The 15,863-nt window shown below is 46.7% G+C and overlaps 1 protein-coding gene and 1 long non-coding RNA gene across 6 annotated transcripts in view; one reads left to right on the top strand and one right to left on the bottom strand.

Moving 5' to 3' along the window:
- LOC137367144 (uncharacterized) overlaps positions 1-8,123 on the bottom strand; it is a 38,300-nt gene extending 30,177 nt beyond the window's left edge. Inside the window, exons 1-2 of the long non-coding RNA XR_010973685.1 lie at positions 8,059-8,123; positions 7,917-7,972 (exon numbers count right to left, since the gene is read on the bottom strand). This is a non-coding gene — a long non-coding RNA (uncharacterized lncRNA). The remainder of the gene's footprint in view (positions 1-7,916; positions 7,973-8,058) is intronic.
- LOC137367113 (disintegrin and metalloproteinase domain-containing protein 12-like) overlaps positions 1-15,863 on the top strand; it is a 544,479-nt gene that overhangs the window by 109,341 nt on the left and 419,275 nt on the right. For all 5 annotated transcript variants that reach the window (XR_010973684.1, XM_068028577.1, XM_068028570.1 and 2 more), the window contains exons 5-6: positions 8,927-9,003; positions 15,096-15,270. Coding sequence is in view for 4 of the 5 variants with exons in the window: in XM_068028577.1 (XP_067884678.1) it covers positions 8,927-9,003; positions 15,096-15,270 (252 nt within the window). In the remaining variant the exon portion in view is untranslated. The remainder of the gene's footprint in view (positions 1-8,926; positions 9,004-15,095; positions 15,271-15,863) is intronic.

Below are 15,863 nucleotides of genomic sequence, written 5' to 3'. Positions count from 1 at the left end.
CTGTACCCTGCCAGTTAGCTGCTACTGCCTGTGATTCTGCTCTACCTTGTCCTGCAAGAGAGAAAGAAGTGTATCAGTGAGTGAGATGCATTTGTTTGGGTGTGTGCCTGTTGTGGTTGAATATCTGGCTATGTGTACAAGCTGTGAGATGTGTGTGTGTGAGGCTGGCAGCAGCGCTATGTGTGTGAGAGTGAAGTTGTCAGAAACTGAACTGGACCAGCCATGTATATACTATGGCTACAAGAGCAAGTCAGAAGCTAGGAATCCTGAGGTGAGTAACTCACCTCCTGACTCCCCAAAGCCTGTCCACAATTTACAAGGCACAAGTCAGGAGTGTGATGGAATACTCTCCACTTGCCTGGATGGGTGCGGTCCTAACAATACTCAAGAAGCTCAACGCCATCCAGGACAAAGCAGCCCGCTTGATTGACACCACATCTACAAACATTCACTCCCTGCACCACCGACGCACAGTGGCAGCAGTGTGTACCATCTACAAGATGCACTGCAGCAATGCACCAAGGCTCCTTCACCAGCACCTTCCAAACCCACGACCTCTACCAACTAGAAGGACAAGGGCAGCAGATGCATGGGAACACCACCATCTGCAAGTTCCCCTCCAAGTCACACACCATCCTGACTTGGAACTATATCGTCATTCCTTCACTGTCGCTGGGTCAAAATCCTGGAACTCCCTTCCTAACAGCACTGTGGGTGTACCTACCTCACAGGGACTGCAGCGGTTCAAGAAGGCAGCTCACCACCATCTTCTCAAGGGCAATTAGTGATGGGCAATAAATGCTGGTCTAGCCAGTGATGCCCACATCCCATGAATGAATTTTGAAAAAGCTATTGATGTGAAGTATGAGTTATGGTTGATAGTGATTGCTGGAAAGTGAGTGAAGGGATGCAGGTGAATTGAACAGTGTTTAAGCCTAGTGTTTCAATTGTAAGGTTATGGCTTTCGAAGAGGCACTCATGGACCTTGACCACTCATGATTTTCTTATGGCAGTGCATCTAGGTCCTTGAGGCTACACTGCTGGCATTGACTGGGACGGCTATCCCTGCCTTTGCGGTGTCTGTCTGGAGGTCCTCCTGCTCCTTTGTGGGTAGACGATCCTCTCTTCTTATCCACCTTTTGCACCAAGTCCTCCTGCGCTGTGTCGGAGAACCTTGGAGCTCACTCTCTGTCCCATGTTGTGGCATTCTTTAGTCTTTCCCAGATCAAACTCACTCTTAGAATATCTACCAGTAACTGCTCTAGTCAAAATGCACTTCCCCTTTAAGAGTTGCAGACTAGCTTTAACATGCTAGCCTCACGATTTTACACCTCCTGCTCAGCTCTGCAGCCAATCAGCAGGTTGCTGAGCTCTGGCGACATGCAGAAGCCATCGAAATGAGCCGGCAGCTGACATTTGCAACCTGCCTGCATTGGAAGCAATGAGCACGGGTTAATCACACATCACAATCCCTGTGCCCCTTTTCAGGCCTTGTCCAATTTCATGGCCTAAAATTCTATGATAATGTAATCCAAGAACCTCAGCACCCAGACTGAAGAGTGCAGCTTTATTCCCTTCAGCTGGGTGCTTCTTGTTAAAAGTGCAATCACTCGCTGCATCTTTCGGCAGGGTACTATCCTGGCCTTGAAATTGTTATAAGGGACCTCGAGATTCCTTCCTGATAGCATCTCAAAGCTGCACTGCACCTTTAAGAGCGACTGCATAGTTGAGGCTATTAGTGAATCTGTTTGCATTCAGCTGTGAGTATCACTCTAGCACACTCCTCTACCTGCAAGTTGTTCAGGAGGAGGATCAGAAGATGCCTGGCAGGCTAGGTGTGCTAGATCCATACCTGTCAGCCGTGGCTCAGCAGCAACATTATCATGAGTTTAAGAGTTCAAGTCTCATGCCAGAGACTTGAGCACATAATCAAGGATAATGCTTCCATGCAATAGTGACGGAGCACTGTGCTGTCTTTTGCATGGGAGGTGTGGTGTACTGGTATTGTCACTGGACTAGTAACCCAGAGACCTAGGCTAGTGCTCTGGAGACATGGGCTGAAATCTCACCATGGCCAAAGGTGAAGTTTGAGTTTAATTAATAAATTTAGAATTAATGATGGTCATGAAACTGTTGTCCCATCTGGTTCACTAATGTCATTACCTGGTCTAGCCTACATGTGACTCCAGACCCACAGCAATGTGACTCTGAAATGCCCTCTGAAATGGCCTAGCAAGCCACTCAGTTGTAAGTAACCACTATGAAGTCAATAAAGAATGAAACTGGACGGACCACCTGGCCTGGCCCTCAGCACTGGAAATGACAACGGCAAACCCATCCCTGTCGACCCTGCAAAGTCCTCCTTACTAACATAAAAGCAAAATACTGCAGATGCTGGCAATCTGAAATAAAAACAAGAAATGCTGGAAATAGTCTGTATCTCTTTACTTCCTGCCCATTCATGTATCTGTCTGGATACATCTTAAAAGACGCTATCGTGCCCGCGTCTACCACCTCCGCTGGCAACGCGTTCCAGGCACCCACCACCCTCTGCGTAAAGAACTTTCCACGCATATCCCCCCTAAACCTTTCCCCTCTCACTTTGAACTCGTGACCCCTCGTAATTGAATGCCCCACTCTGGGAAAAAGCTTCTTGCTATCCACCCTGTCTATACCTCTCATGATTTTGTACACCTCAATCAGGTCCCCCCTCAACCTCCGTCTTTCTAATGAAAATAATCCTAATCTACTCAACCTCTCTTCATAGCTAGCGCCCTCCATACCAGGCTACATCCTTACATCCAAACTAAGATGAAATAAAATAAGATAAATACAAAAAAAGGAAAAAGAAAATAATAACTAAAAATAAAAAGTAAAATGGGGGGCTGTCATGCTCTGAAATGATTGAACTCAATGTTCAGTCCGGCAGGCTGTAGTGTGCCTAATCGGTAGATGAGATGCTGTTCCTCGAGCTTGCGTTGATGTTCACTGGAACACTGCAGCAATCACAGGACAGAGATGTGAGCATGAGAGCAGGGGGGAGTGTTGAAATGGCAAGCAACCGGAAGCTCAGGGTCCTGCTTGTGGACTGAGCGGAGATGTTCCGCAAAGCGGTCACCCAGTCTGCATTTGGTCTCCCCAATGTAGAGGAGACCACACTGTGAGCAGCGAATACAGTATACTACATTGAAAGAAGTACAAGTAAATCGCTGCTTCACCTGAAAGGAGTGTTTGGGGCCTTGGATAGTGAGAAGAAAGAAGGTAAATGGGCAGGTATTACACCTCCTGCGATTGCAGGGGAAGGTGCCATGGGAAGGGGACGAGGTGGTGGGGGTAATGGATGAATGGACCAGGGTGTGACGGAGGGAACGATCCCTTTGGAATGCTGACAGGGGAAGATGCGTTTGGTAGTGGTATCACGCTGGAGGTGGCAGAAATGGCGGAGGATGATCCTTTGGATATGGAGGCTGATGGGGTGGAAAGTGAGGACAAGGGGAACCCTGTTGCGCTTCTGGGACGAAAGGGAACGGGTGAGGGGAGAGGTCCTCCTTACTATCACCTGGGGGACTTGTGCCAAAGTTGGGAGAGCTGTCCCACAGACTGGTCAAGCAACAGCCTGATACAGTCATACTCACCAAATCATACCTTACAATGTCCCAGACACTGCCATCATCATCCCTGGTATGTCCTGTCATACTGGCAGGGCAGAGGTGGTGGCACAGTGGTACATAGTCGGGAGGGAGTTGCCCTGTGAGTCCTTAACATCGACTCTAGACCACATGAAGTCTCATGGCATCAGTTCAAACATGGACAAGGAAACCTCCTGCTGATTACCACCTACCGCCCTGTCTCAGATGATGAGTCAGTACTCCTCCATGTTGACCACCACTTGGAGGAAGCACTGAGGATGGCTAGAATGCAGCATGGACTCTGGGTGGGGAAACTTCAATGTTCATCACCAAGAGTGGCTCGGTAGCACCACTACTGACCGATCTGGCTGAGTCCTAAAGGACATATCTGCTAGACTGGGCCTGTGGCAGGTAGTGAGGGAAAAACATACTTGACCTCGTCCTCACTAATGTGCCTGCCACGGATGCATCTGTCCATGACAATATTGGCAGGAGTGACAACCGCACAGTCCTTGTGGAGATGAAGTCCCGTCTTCACATTGAGGATACCCTCCACCGTGCTAAATGGGATAGATTTCGAACAGATCTAGCAATGCAAAACTGGGCATCCATGAGGCGCTGTGGGCCATCAGCAGCAGCAGAATTGTACTCAACCACAATCTGTAACCTCATGGCCTGGCATATCCCCCACTCTACCATTACCATGAAGCTGGGAGATCAACATTGGTTCAATGAAGACTGCAGGAGGGCATGTCAGAGCAGCACCAGGCATACGTCAAAATGAGGTGTCAACCTGGTGAAGCTACAACCCAGGACTACTTGTGTGCCAAACTGCATAAGCAGCATGCAATAGACAGAGCTAAGCGATCCCATAACCAACGGATCAGATCTAAACTCTGCAGTCCTGCCACATCCAGCCGTGAATGGTGGTGGACAATTAAACAACTAACTGGAGGAGGTGGCTCCACAAATATCCCAGTCCTCAAAGATGGGGGAGCACAGCACATCAGCGTGAAAGATAAGGCTGAAGCATTTGCAACAATCTTCATCCAGAAGTGCAGAGTTGATCCATCTCGGCCTCCTCCTGAAGTCCCCAGAATCACAGATACTAGACTTCAGCCAATTCGATTCACTCCACGTGATATCAAGAAATGACCGAAGGCACTGGATACTGCAAAGGCTATGGGTCCTGACAATATTCCGGCAATAGTACTGAAGACCTGTGCTCCAGAACTTGCCGCACCCCGAGCCAAGCTGTTCCAGTACAGCTACAACACTGGCATCTATCCGGCAATGTGGAAAATTGCCCAGGTATGTCCTGTACACAAAAAGCAGGACAAGTCCAACCCGGCCAATTACTGCCCCATCAGTCTACTCTCAATCATCAGCAAAGTGATGGAAGGTGTCATCAAGCCGCACTTGCTTGGCAATAACCTGCTCAGTGACGCTCAGTTTGGGTTCCGCCACGGCCACTCAGTTCCTGACCACATTACAGCCTTGGTTCAAACATGGACAAAAGAGCTGAACGCAAGAGGTGAGGTGAGATTGACTGCCCTTGACATCAAGGCAGCATTTGACCGAGTATGGCATCAAGGAGCCCTAGCAAAACTGGAGTCAATGGGAATCGGGGGAAAACTCTCTGCTGGCTGGAGTCATACCTAGCGCAAAGGAAGATGGTTGTGGTTGTTGGAGGTCAATCATCTGAGCTCCAGGACATCACTGCAGGAGTTCCTCAGTGTAGTGTCCGAGGCCCAACCATCTTCAGCTGCTTCATCAATGACCTTCCTTCAATCATAAGGTCAGAAATGGGGATGCTCGCTGATGATTGCACAATGTTCAGCGCCATTCGTGACTCCTCAAATACTGAAGCATTCTGTGTAGAAATGCAGCAAGACCTGGACAATATCCAGGCTTGGGCTGATAAGTGGCAAGTAACATTCGCGCCACACAAGTGCCAGGCAATGACCATCTCCAACAAGAGAGAATCTAACCATCTCCCCTTGACATTCAATGGCATTACCATCACTGAATCCCCCACTATCAACATCCTGGCGGTTACCATTGACCAGAAACTGAACCGGAGTAGCCATATAAATACCGTGGCTACAAGAGCAGGACAGAGGCTAGGAATCCTGAGGCGAGTAACTCACCTCCTGACTCCCCAAAGCCTGTTCACCATCTACAAGACACATGTCAGGAGTGTGATGGAATACTCTCCACTTGCCTGGATGGGTGCAGCTCCAACAACACTCAAGAAGCTCAACACCCTCCAGGACAAAGCAGCCTGCTTGATTGGCACCCCATCCGCAAACATTCACTCCCTCCACCACCGGCGCACAGTGGCAGCAGTGTGTACCATCTACAGCAGCAATGCACCAAGGCTCCTTAGACAGCACCTTCCAAACTCACCACCTCTACCACCTAGAATGACAAGAGCAGAAAATGCATGGGAACACCACCACCTGCAAGTTCCCCTCCAAGTCACACACCATCCTGACTTGGAACTATATCGCCGTTCCTTCACTGTCACGCGGTCAAAATCCTGGAACTCCCTTCCCAACAGCACTGTGGGTTTACCTACCCAATTTGGACTGCAGCGGTTCAAGAAGGCAGCTCACCACCACCTCCTCAAGGGCAATTAGGGATGGGCAATAAATGCTGGCCGAGCCAGCATCGTCCACATCCCATGAATGAGTAAAAATAATGAGGTCCTTTCTGCCCTCTTAGGTGAATATAAAAGATCTCTCGACACTATGTGTAGTACAGGGGAGTTCTGCCTGGTGTCCTGGCCAATCCCTCAGTCAACAGTGAAAAAGCTGATTTTCTGGTCATTATCTCAAGGCTGTTTACCTTGTTGTGCAAATTGACTGCTGCATTTCCTGCATCACAGGAGTGTACAGATCTTACTCTGAGCACAATGTTTGGTGTTGCCTGTAATATAAGGGTCTGAAAGGGTTAATCTTGAGAAAGAGTAAAGCACATCTCCCATCGTGATGATGTAAGAGAAAACATGTGAGGGACACTTGAGAAAAGATGCAGTGCGACTTTTGGAGGAGTGAATAGTTATAGTGTAATAAAGATTAATGTTTAACTACTACAGACTGAGCTCTCTAGTTAGATTAAATAAGGTGGCAGTATACCAAACCAACATCTAACATTCTCTGCTATCTGGTGGAGAATATGCATAACATCTTCATCCATTTATCAATATATATGTCACAGTGTGTGGTCACAATACAGATCACTATTGAACTCCAATTCCATTACTGACAGCCCTCTGCCTGTCTGTCATGTCACCAATTCTCTCTTCTTGGCTCCTTGTCAAAAGCTTTCTGAAAGTATAAATATGCAGTTACAAAGTTCCTTAATCCACCAAACTGGTTACCTCCTTAAAAATTCAACCAGGTTGGTGAGACATGACTAAAAGCCATGTTGTGATTCTCGAATAAACCTACTCTGTCCAGGGAGTGACACAGGCTGTTTCCAACAGTCACTTCGAACAATGTTACAGTGGCTGAAGTTGGTTTTATATCAGTCACCAGTCCACAGGGACTATCTCTGTCTCTAGTGAGACCCCCCTCCCCCATTTCATTGAGCACCCTGGGGTCAATACCAGCAGCCCCAGCTGGTCTCAGCAGGGTTAGTGTTTGCAGTAAGTGCTGTGGATTAGCGAGGGTTTGCTGATGTTAGTCACTGTCTGATCAGTCCTGTTGGAAAGAGTCAGTGTTACTCTCAGGTAAAGTCATGGTCAGCTTCTGATGAAGGGTCATCAACCTTCATTGTTAATCCTACCTTCCTCCCTCCACAGACACTGCCTGATCTGCTCAGTGTCTCCAGCACTCCATCATTTTATTGCAGCATCAGACCTGTCTGTCTTCATTTACGTGGGAAGAATGATCACTTAATGCGTGACTTCATGGGGGAGGGGGCCAGAAATTGGAAAATCATGCTGCGAGTCCCCCTCCCCGCCAACCCCACCTCATATCAGTTCAAAGTGTCTATAATTACATTAAACAATGCCAATCAGCCTACGGCTCAACCCTTAATAATCATCTTCCATTTTCTGTGTTAAAGATGCAGTTGCTGCTAGATGTAGCTTTTCCCGTTTTCCTTACTCCAGCAATAGTGTCGAGGATATGCTGTGGGAATGTGTGTGTGGAGTTTAGGAAAGTCCAAAACCGGAATGCCCAGGAAAAGAAAGAGGAAGTGGACAGAAACAGAAATATAGGGGAGAGATGGAGAGGTGTCGAGCCTGACATCAACCTGAACCAGATAATAACTACCTACCTCATCATGACTTGCTCTTTTATTTTGTGCCAGTGCTGACCGTCTGCGCTTGTGGCCTGTTGGACCAGAGATTAACATTTCAAACATTGCATTAATATCATAGGGAATGCTGACTCAACCTTGACAAAATGGCTAGTCTCACCAGTGACTACAGAGCATGGTCCTGGGGAAAGGCCTCTATTAGATTCATTGTTAGTAAATTTTCACCCACACACCAACCACCCCCAGCCACTTTTACTCCTCCCTGTCAGACTCTCTCCCAGTGTCAGTGAATCTTCACAATCTCTCCTCCCTCTGAGACTCTCTCCCAGTGTCAGTGAATCTTCACAATCTCTCCTCCCTCTGAGACTCTCTCCCAGTGTCAGTGAATCTTCACAATCTCTCCTCCCTCTGAGACTCTCTCCCAGTGTCAGTGAATCTTCACAATCTCTCCTCCCTCTGAGACTCTCTCCCAGTGTCAGTGAATCTTCACAATCTCTCCTCCCTGAGACTCTCTCCCAGTGTCAGTGAATCTTCACAATCTCTCCTCCCTCTGAGACTCTCTCCCAGTGTCAGTGAATCTTCACAATCTCTCCTCCCTGAGACTCTCTCCCAGTTTCAGTGAATCTTCACAATCTCTCCTCCCTCTGAGACTCTCTCCCAGTGTCAGTGAATCTTCACAATCTCTCCTCCCTGAGACTCTCTCCCAGTGTCAGTGAATCTTCACAATCTCTCCTCCCTCTGAGACTCTCTCCCAGTGTCAGTGAATCTTCACAATCTCAGTCCCCAGACTCCTCTCTCATTGTCTTTCTTACAGTTGTTCCCTGTTGGTAATATATGGACGAATTCTTGTCAGTGAGTTCTCTTGGGATGCAATAAAGAAAGAAAACACTTGCATTTGTACAGCGCCTTTCACGACCACTGGATTTCTCAAAGCGTTTTGCAGCCAGTGAAGTACTTTTTGAAGTGAAGCCAGTGTTGTAATGCAATATCAGAGGATTTTACGCTAAGATTTAACCATCTTTCTACAGTATCATTGTTACTATGAGGGCTCCGTCAGAAGATTCCCCAGATCCCAGGTCTCGGCGAGCACCTGCTCAGGATTGAGGTAAAAAAACTGATAATTCTTTCCCAGATTGTTACTCATTTTAGTGAAACCTGGGCATAAATATTTTAGTTTTTACCCTGTAGCCTGCTGGTTCAGTTTGGTAAGGGTTATTGTATTGCTGTGCTGGGATGTGTTTATTTAGCAGAGTAATGGTTATTTACTGTGCAAGTGTATTCGGATGTGCTTATTCAGCAGGGTACAGTAACACAGTAGTTACGGCACTGGACTAGGAACATTGGAGCAGGAGTTGGCTATTCAGCCCATCGAGCCTGCTCCACCATTCAATAAGATCATGGCTGATCATCCACTTCAATGACTTTTCCCCACATTATTTTCATATTCCTTTATGTCATTTGTATTTAGAAATTGTCAATTTCTGCTTTAAACATACTCAATGACTGAGCTTCCACAGCCCTCTGGGGTAGAGAATTCCAAAGATTCACAAGCGTCTGAGTAAATAAATCTCTCCTCATCTCTGTCCTAAGTGGTTTCCCCCTTATTTTGAAATTGTGTCCCCTGGTTCTAGACTCCCCAACCAGGGGAAACATCTTAGCTGCATCTATCGTGTTTGCCCCTTTAAGTATTTTGTAGGTTTCAATGAGATCACATCTCATACATTGAAACTCTCGAGAATACGGCACAGTTGCGCAGTGGTTAGCACCGCAGCCTCACAGCTCCAGGGTCCTGGGTTCGATTCCGGGTACTGCCTGTGTGGAGTTTGCAAGTTCTCCCTGTGTCTGCGTGGGTTTTCTCCGGGTGCTCCGGTTTCCTCCCACAAGCCAAAAGACTTGCAGGTTGATAGGTAAATTGGCCATTATAAATTGCCCCTAGTATAGGTAGGTGGTAGGGAAATATAGGAACAGGTGGGGATGTGGTAGGAATATGGAATTAGTGTAGGATTAGTATAAATGGGTGGTTGATGTTCGGCACAGACTCGGTGGGCCGAAGGGCCTGTTTCAGTGCTGTGTCTCTAATCTAATACAGGCCCAGTTTCCTCAATATCTCTTCATAGGACAGTCCCGTCATCCTGGGAACAAGTCTGGCGAATCTTCGTTGTACTCCCTCTACAGCAATAATATCCTTCCTAAGGTAAGGGGACCAAAACTGCACACGGTACTCCAGGTGTGGTCTAACCAAGGTTCCATACAATTGAAGGAAGACTTCACTACTCCTGTACTCAAATCCTCTTGCAATAAATGCAAACGTACCATTAGCCTTCTTAATTGTTTGCTGCACCTGCATGTTAGCTTTCAGTGACTTATTGACAAGGACACCCAGGTCCCTTTGTACATCTACACTTTCTAATCTCTTACCATTAAAGAAATTTTCTGCACATTTTTTGCTTCTACCAAAATGGATAACTTCACATTTTTCCGCATTATATTCACGAAGTTCAAGAAGCCACATGGTTCAAGAAGGCAGCTCAATAAATGCTGGCCTGGCCAGTGCTGCCCACATCCCCCAAACGAACAACTAAAAAAATACCCTGCTGAATAAACACATTCCAGTTCAGTTTTTAAAAATTCATTGTCAGAACACAAAAACAGAAGAAATAGGAGCAGGAGTAGACCAGATGACTCATCGAGCCTGCTCTGCCATTCAAAACGACCAGGGCTGATCTTAGGCTTCGATTCCATCCACTCCCCAAATCCCTTGATTCTCTGACAGGCCAAAAATCAGTCTATCCCAGCCTTAAATGTATTCAATGATGGAGCATCCACAACCCTCTGGGGTAGAGAATTCCAAAGGTTCATAACCCTTTGAATCAGCATTTTAGTAGTTGGTCCAGTTCAGTTTCTGGTCAATAGTGACCCCCAGGATATTAACAGTGGGGGATTCAGCGATGGTAATGCCATTGAGCACCAAAGGGAGATGGTGAGATTCTCTCCTGTCTGAGATGGTCATTGCCTGGCACTTCTGTTGCCACTTATCAGCTCAAGCCTGGATATTGTCCAGGTCTTGCTGCATCTGGACATGGGCTGCTTCAGTATCTGAGGAGTTGTGAATGGTGCTGGACATTACGCAATCATCAGCGAACATCCCCACTTCTGACCTTATGATTGAAGGAAGGTCATTGAAGAAGCAGCTGAAGATGGTTGGGCCTAGGACACTACCCTGAGGAACTCCTGCAGTGATGTCCTGGAGCTCAGATGATTGACCTCCAACAACCACAACCATCTTCCTCTGCACTAGGTATGACTCCAACCAGCAGAGAGTTTTCCCCCTGATTCTCATTGACCTCAGTTTTGCTGGGGCTCCTTGATGCCATACCTGGTGAAATGTTGCCTTGATGTCAAGGGCAGTCACTCTCACCTCACCTCTTGAGTTCAGCTCTTTTGTCCATGTTTGAACCAAGCCTGTAATGAGGTCAGGGGCTGAGTGGTCCTGACGAAATCCAAACTTAGCAGGTTATTGCTAAACAAGTGCTGCTTGATAGCACTGTTAAAGACCCCTTCCATCACTTGGCTATTGATTGAGAGTGGATTGATGGGGCAGTAATTGGGCTGGACTTGTCCCGCTTTATGTGCATCGGACATACCTGGACCTGGGCAATTTTCCACATTGACTGGTGGATGCCATTGTTGTAGCTGTACTGGAACAGTTTCGCTAAGGGCGCAGCTCGTCCTGGAGCACGAGTCTTCAGTGCTATTGCTGGAATGTTGTCAGGGCCCATAGCCATTGCAATATCATGTGCCTTCAGCCGTTTCATGATATCACGTGGAGTGAGTCAAATTGACTGAAGACTGGTATCTGTAATGCTGGGGACTTCAGGAGGAGGCCGAGATGGATCATCAACTCATCACCTCTGGCTCAAGATTTTTGCAAATGCTTCAGCCTTATCTTTTGCACTGATGTGCTGGGCTCCCCCATCATTGAGGATGGGGATATTTGTGGAGCCACCTCCTCCAGTTAGTTGTTTAATTGTCCACCACCATTCACGACTGGATGTGGCAGGATTACAGAGCTTAGATCTGATCCATTGTTTGTGGGATCACTTAGCTCTGTCTATCGCATGCTGCTTATGCAGTTTGGAATGCAAGTAGTTGGGTTGTAGCTGGGTTGTAGCTTCACCAGGTTGACACCTCAGTTTGAGGTATGCCTGATGCTGCTCTTGGCATGCCCTCCTGCACGCTTCATTGAACCAGGGTTGGTCTCCTGGCTTGATGGTAATGGTAGAGTGGGGGATATGCCAGGCCATGAGGTTACAGATTGTGGTTGAGTACAATTCTGCTGCTGCTGATGGCCCACAGCGCCTCATGGATGCCCAGTTTTGCATTGCTAGATCTGTTCGAAATCTATCCCATTTAGCACGGTGATAGTGCCACACAGCATGATGGAGGGTATCCTCAATGTGAAGGCGGAACTTTGTCTTCACGAGGACTGTGCGGTGGTCACTCCTACCAATACTATCGTGGACAGAAGCATCTGCGGCAGGCAGATTGGTGAGGATGAGTTTTCTCCCTCTTGTTGGTTCCCTCACCACCTGTCGCACATCCAGTCTAGCCGCTATGGCCTTCAGGACTCGGCCAGTAATGGTGCTACTCAGCCATGCTTGGTGATGGACATTGAAGTCCCTTACCCAAGTTCATTCTGCGCCCTTGCCACCCTCAATGCTTTTTCCAATTGGTGTTTAACGTGGAGAAGCACTGATTCATCAGCCAATGGTGGGTGTGGTAGGTGGTAATCAGCAGGAGGTTTCCTTGCCCATGCTTGCCCATGCTGCCATGAGACTTCAAGGAACCAGAGTCAATTTTGAGGACTCCCAGGACAACACCGTCCCAACTGTATCCTACTGTGCTGTCACCTCTGGTGGGACTGTCCTGCCAGTGGGACAGGACATACCCAGGGATGATAATGGCGGTGTCTGGGACATTGTCTATAATGTATGAGTCCGTGAGTATGTCATGTCAGGCTGTCGCTTGGCTAGTCTGTGGGAAATTACTCTCAACTTTGGCAAAAGTCCCCAGATGCCAGTAAGGAGGATGTGCAGGGTCGACAGGGCTGGGTTTGCCGTAAGCATTTCTGGTGCCTAGGTCGTTGCCACGTGGTCCTTCCAGTTTCATTCCTTTTATTAGTCTTTGTAGTGGTTTGATATGACTTAGTGTCTTGCTCGGCCATTTCAGAGGGCAGTTAAGAGTCAACCACATTGCTGTGGGTCTGGAGTCACATGAAGGCCAGACCAGGTAAGGACAGCAGATTTTCTTCCCTAAAGGACATGAGTGAACCAGATGGATTTTTACAACAATCGACAATGGTTTCATGGCCATCATTAGACTAGTTTTTTTTAAATTCCAGATTAAGTGAATTCAAATTTCACCATCTGCCTTGGTGAGATTTGAACCCATGTCCCCAGAGCATTAGCCTGGGACTCTAGGTGACTAGGGCACTGCCTTCCCAAAGAGGAAAGGTTGGTCACTCTGTAACTATACTGGGATGTGTTTATTCAGCAGGGTAAGGGTGACTCACTGTGTAACTGTACTGGGATGTGTTTATTCAGCAGGGTAGGGGTTACTCACTGTGTAACTGTACTGGGGTGTGTTTATTCAGTCGGGTAAGGATTACTCACTGTGTAACTGTTCTGGGATGTGTTTATTCAGCAGGGTAAGGGTTACTCACTGTGTAACTGTACTGGGATGTGTTTATTCAGCAGGGTAAGGATTACTCACTGTGTAACTGTACTGGGATGTGTTTATTCAGCAGGGTAAGGGTTCGTCACTGTGTAACTGTACTGGGATGTGTTTATTCAGCAGGGTAAGGGTTACTGACAGTGTAACTGTACTGGGATGTGTTTATTCAGTCGGGTAAGGATTACTCACTGTGTAACTGTACTGGGATGTGTTTATTCAGCAGGGTAAGGGTTACTCACTGTGTAACTGTACTGGGATGTGTTTATTCAGTTGGGTAAGGGTTACTCACTGTGTAACTGTACTGGGATGTGTTTATTCAGTTGGGTAAGGGTTACTCACTGTGTAACTGTACTGGGATGTGTTTATTCAGTCGGGTAAGGGTTACTCACTGTGTAACTGTACTGGGATGTGTTTATTCAGCAGGGTAAGGGTTACTCACTGTGTAACTGTACTGGGATGTGTTTATTCAGTGGGGTAAGGATTACTCACTGTGTAACTGTACTGGGATGTGTTTATTCAGCAGGGTAAGGGTTACTCACTGTGCAACTGTACTGGGATGTGTTTATTCAGTGGGGTAAGGATTACTCACTGTGTAACTGTACTGGGATGTGTTTATTCAGCAGGGTAAGGATTACTCACTGTGTAACTGTACTGGGATGTGTTTATTCAGCAGGGTAAGGGTTACTCACTGTGTAACTGTACTGGGATGTGTTTATTCAGCAGGGTAAGGATTACTCACTGTGTAACTGTACTGGGATGTGTTTATTCAGCAGGGTAAGGGTTACTCACTGTGTAACTGTACTGGGATGTGTTTATTCAGCAGGGTAAGGATTACTCACTGTGTAACTGTACTGGGATGTGTTTATTCAGCAGGGTAAGGATTACTCACTGTGTAACTGTACTGGGATGTGTTTATTCAGCAGGGTAAGGATTACTCACTGTGTAACTGTACTGGGATGTGTTTATTCAGTGGGGTAAGGATTACTCACTGTGTAACTGTACTGGGATGTGTTTATTCAGCAGGGTAAGGGTTACTCACTGTGTAACTGTACTGGGATGTGTTTATTCAGTCGGGTAAGGATTACTCATTGTGTAATTGTACTGGGATGTGTTTATTCAGCAGGGTAAGGGTTACTCACTGTGTAACTGTACTGGGATTAGTTTATTCAGCAGGGTAAGGGTTACCCACTGTGTAATTGTACTGGGATGTGTTTATTCAGCAGGGTAAGGGTTACTCACTGTGTAACTGTACTGGGATGTGTTTATTCAGTCGGGTAAGGGTTACTCACTGTGTAACTGTACTGGGATTAGTTTATTCAGCAGGGTAAGAGTTACTCACTGTGTAATTCTGCTGGTAATTTATTTATTCAGCCGGGCATGAATTGTTCAATATGTAACTAGACTTGCTTTCCATTCAGCAGGGCTAAGTTTAACATTTTGTTTTTTTCTATCTCTCTCCTTCAGTGCTCTGATTGTTTTCAGTAATCAAACTTACATCATTGAACATCTTGAGGGGGATAAACTTGGACGACATTTGTTATACAGACCTGAAGATCTCAAATCATTTCCAAGTAGATGTGGAGTCATAAATACCTCCCCTGAGTTAACCCTGACTGAGCACCTTCAGCGTTCACAGAGGGTGAGTAATGAGCATCAAGCTAACTGACTAAACACAACAAATGACATAAGCAGAAATGTAAAACACTGAAACAGGCCATTCAGCCCAACCATCCCATGTCGAGACTTACCCTCCGATCAAGCAAGAATTGCTAATCAGATCAGTCTGCCCTGTTCCCAACCCCTCTTCCTTCATCTCTCTCTCAAATCGAAACTCGAATGTTGACGGAGCTTCTGCCTCAACCACTAACTCTGGAAGTGAATTTCAGAGCCTCACAACTCTCTGAATCAGTTTCTCCTGCTCTGTTCTAAAAATCTCTGATATCTCATCGACCCTCAATTACTGAAAACTATTGCTTCTCTCCACCTGTCCTGTCCTGTCCTTTCACCCTCTTAACACTGTTTCTATATCATTTACTGCAAACAAACAAATGGAGCAACAGTGGGAAATATTTCAAACAGTGATCAGTAGCGTTCAGGAGAAATATATTCCACTAAAAACCAAGAACAAGGTAACCAATGATGAAATGCCACGGATGAATAAAGAAGCCAGGGTGGAACCGAAAACAATGAAAAAGGCACACACTAAGGTGACAGTAAAGGGAATATGAACTG

Source organism: Heterodontus francisci, chromosome 1, assembly GCF_036365525.1.
Source record: "Heterodontus francisci isolate sHetFra1 chromosome 1, sHetFra1.hap1, whole genome shotgun sequence".
NCBI lineage: Eukaryota > Metazoa > Chordata > Chondrichthyes > Heterodontiformes > Heterodontidae > Heterodontus > Heterodontus francisci.
The sequence above is the reverse complement of the archived record's forward strand: the minus strand, read 5'-3'. Positions and strand labels throughout refer to the sequence as shown.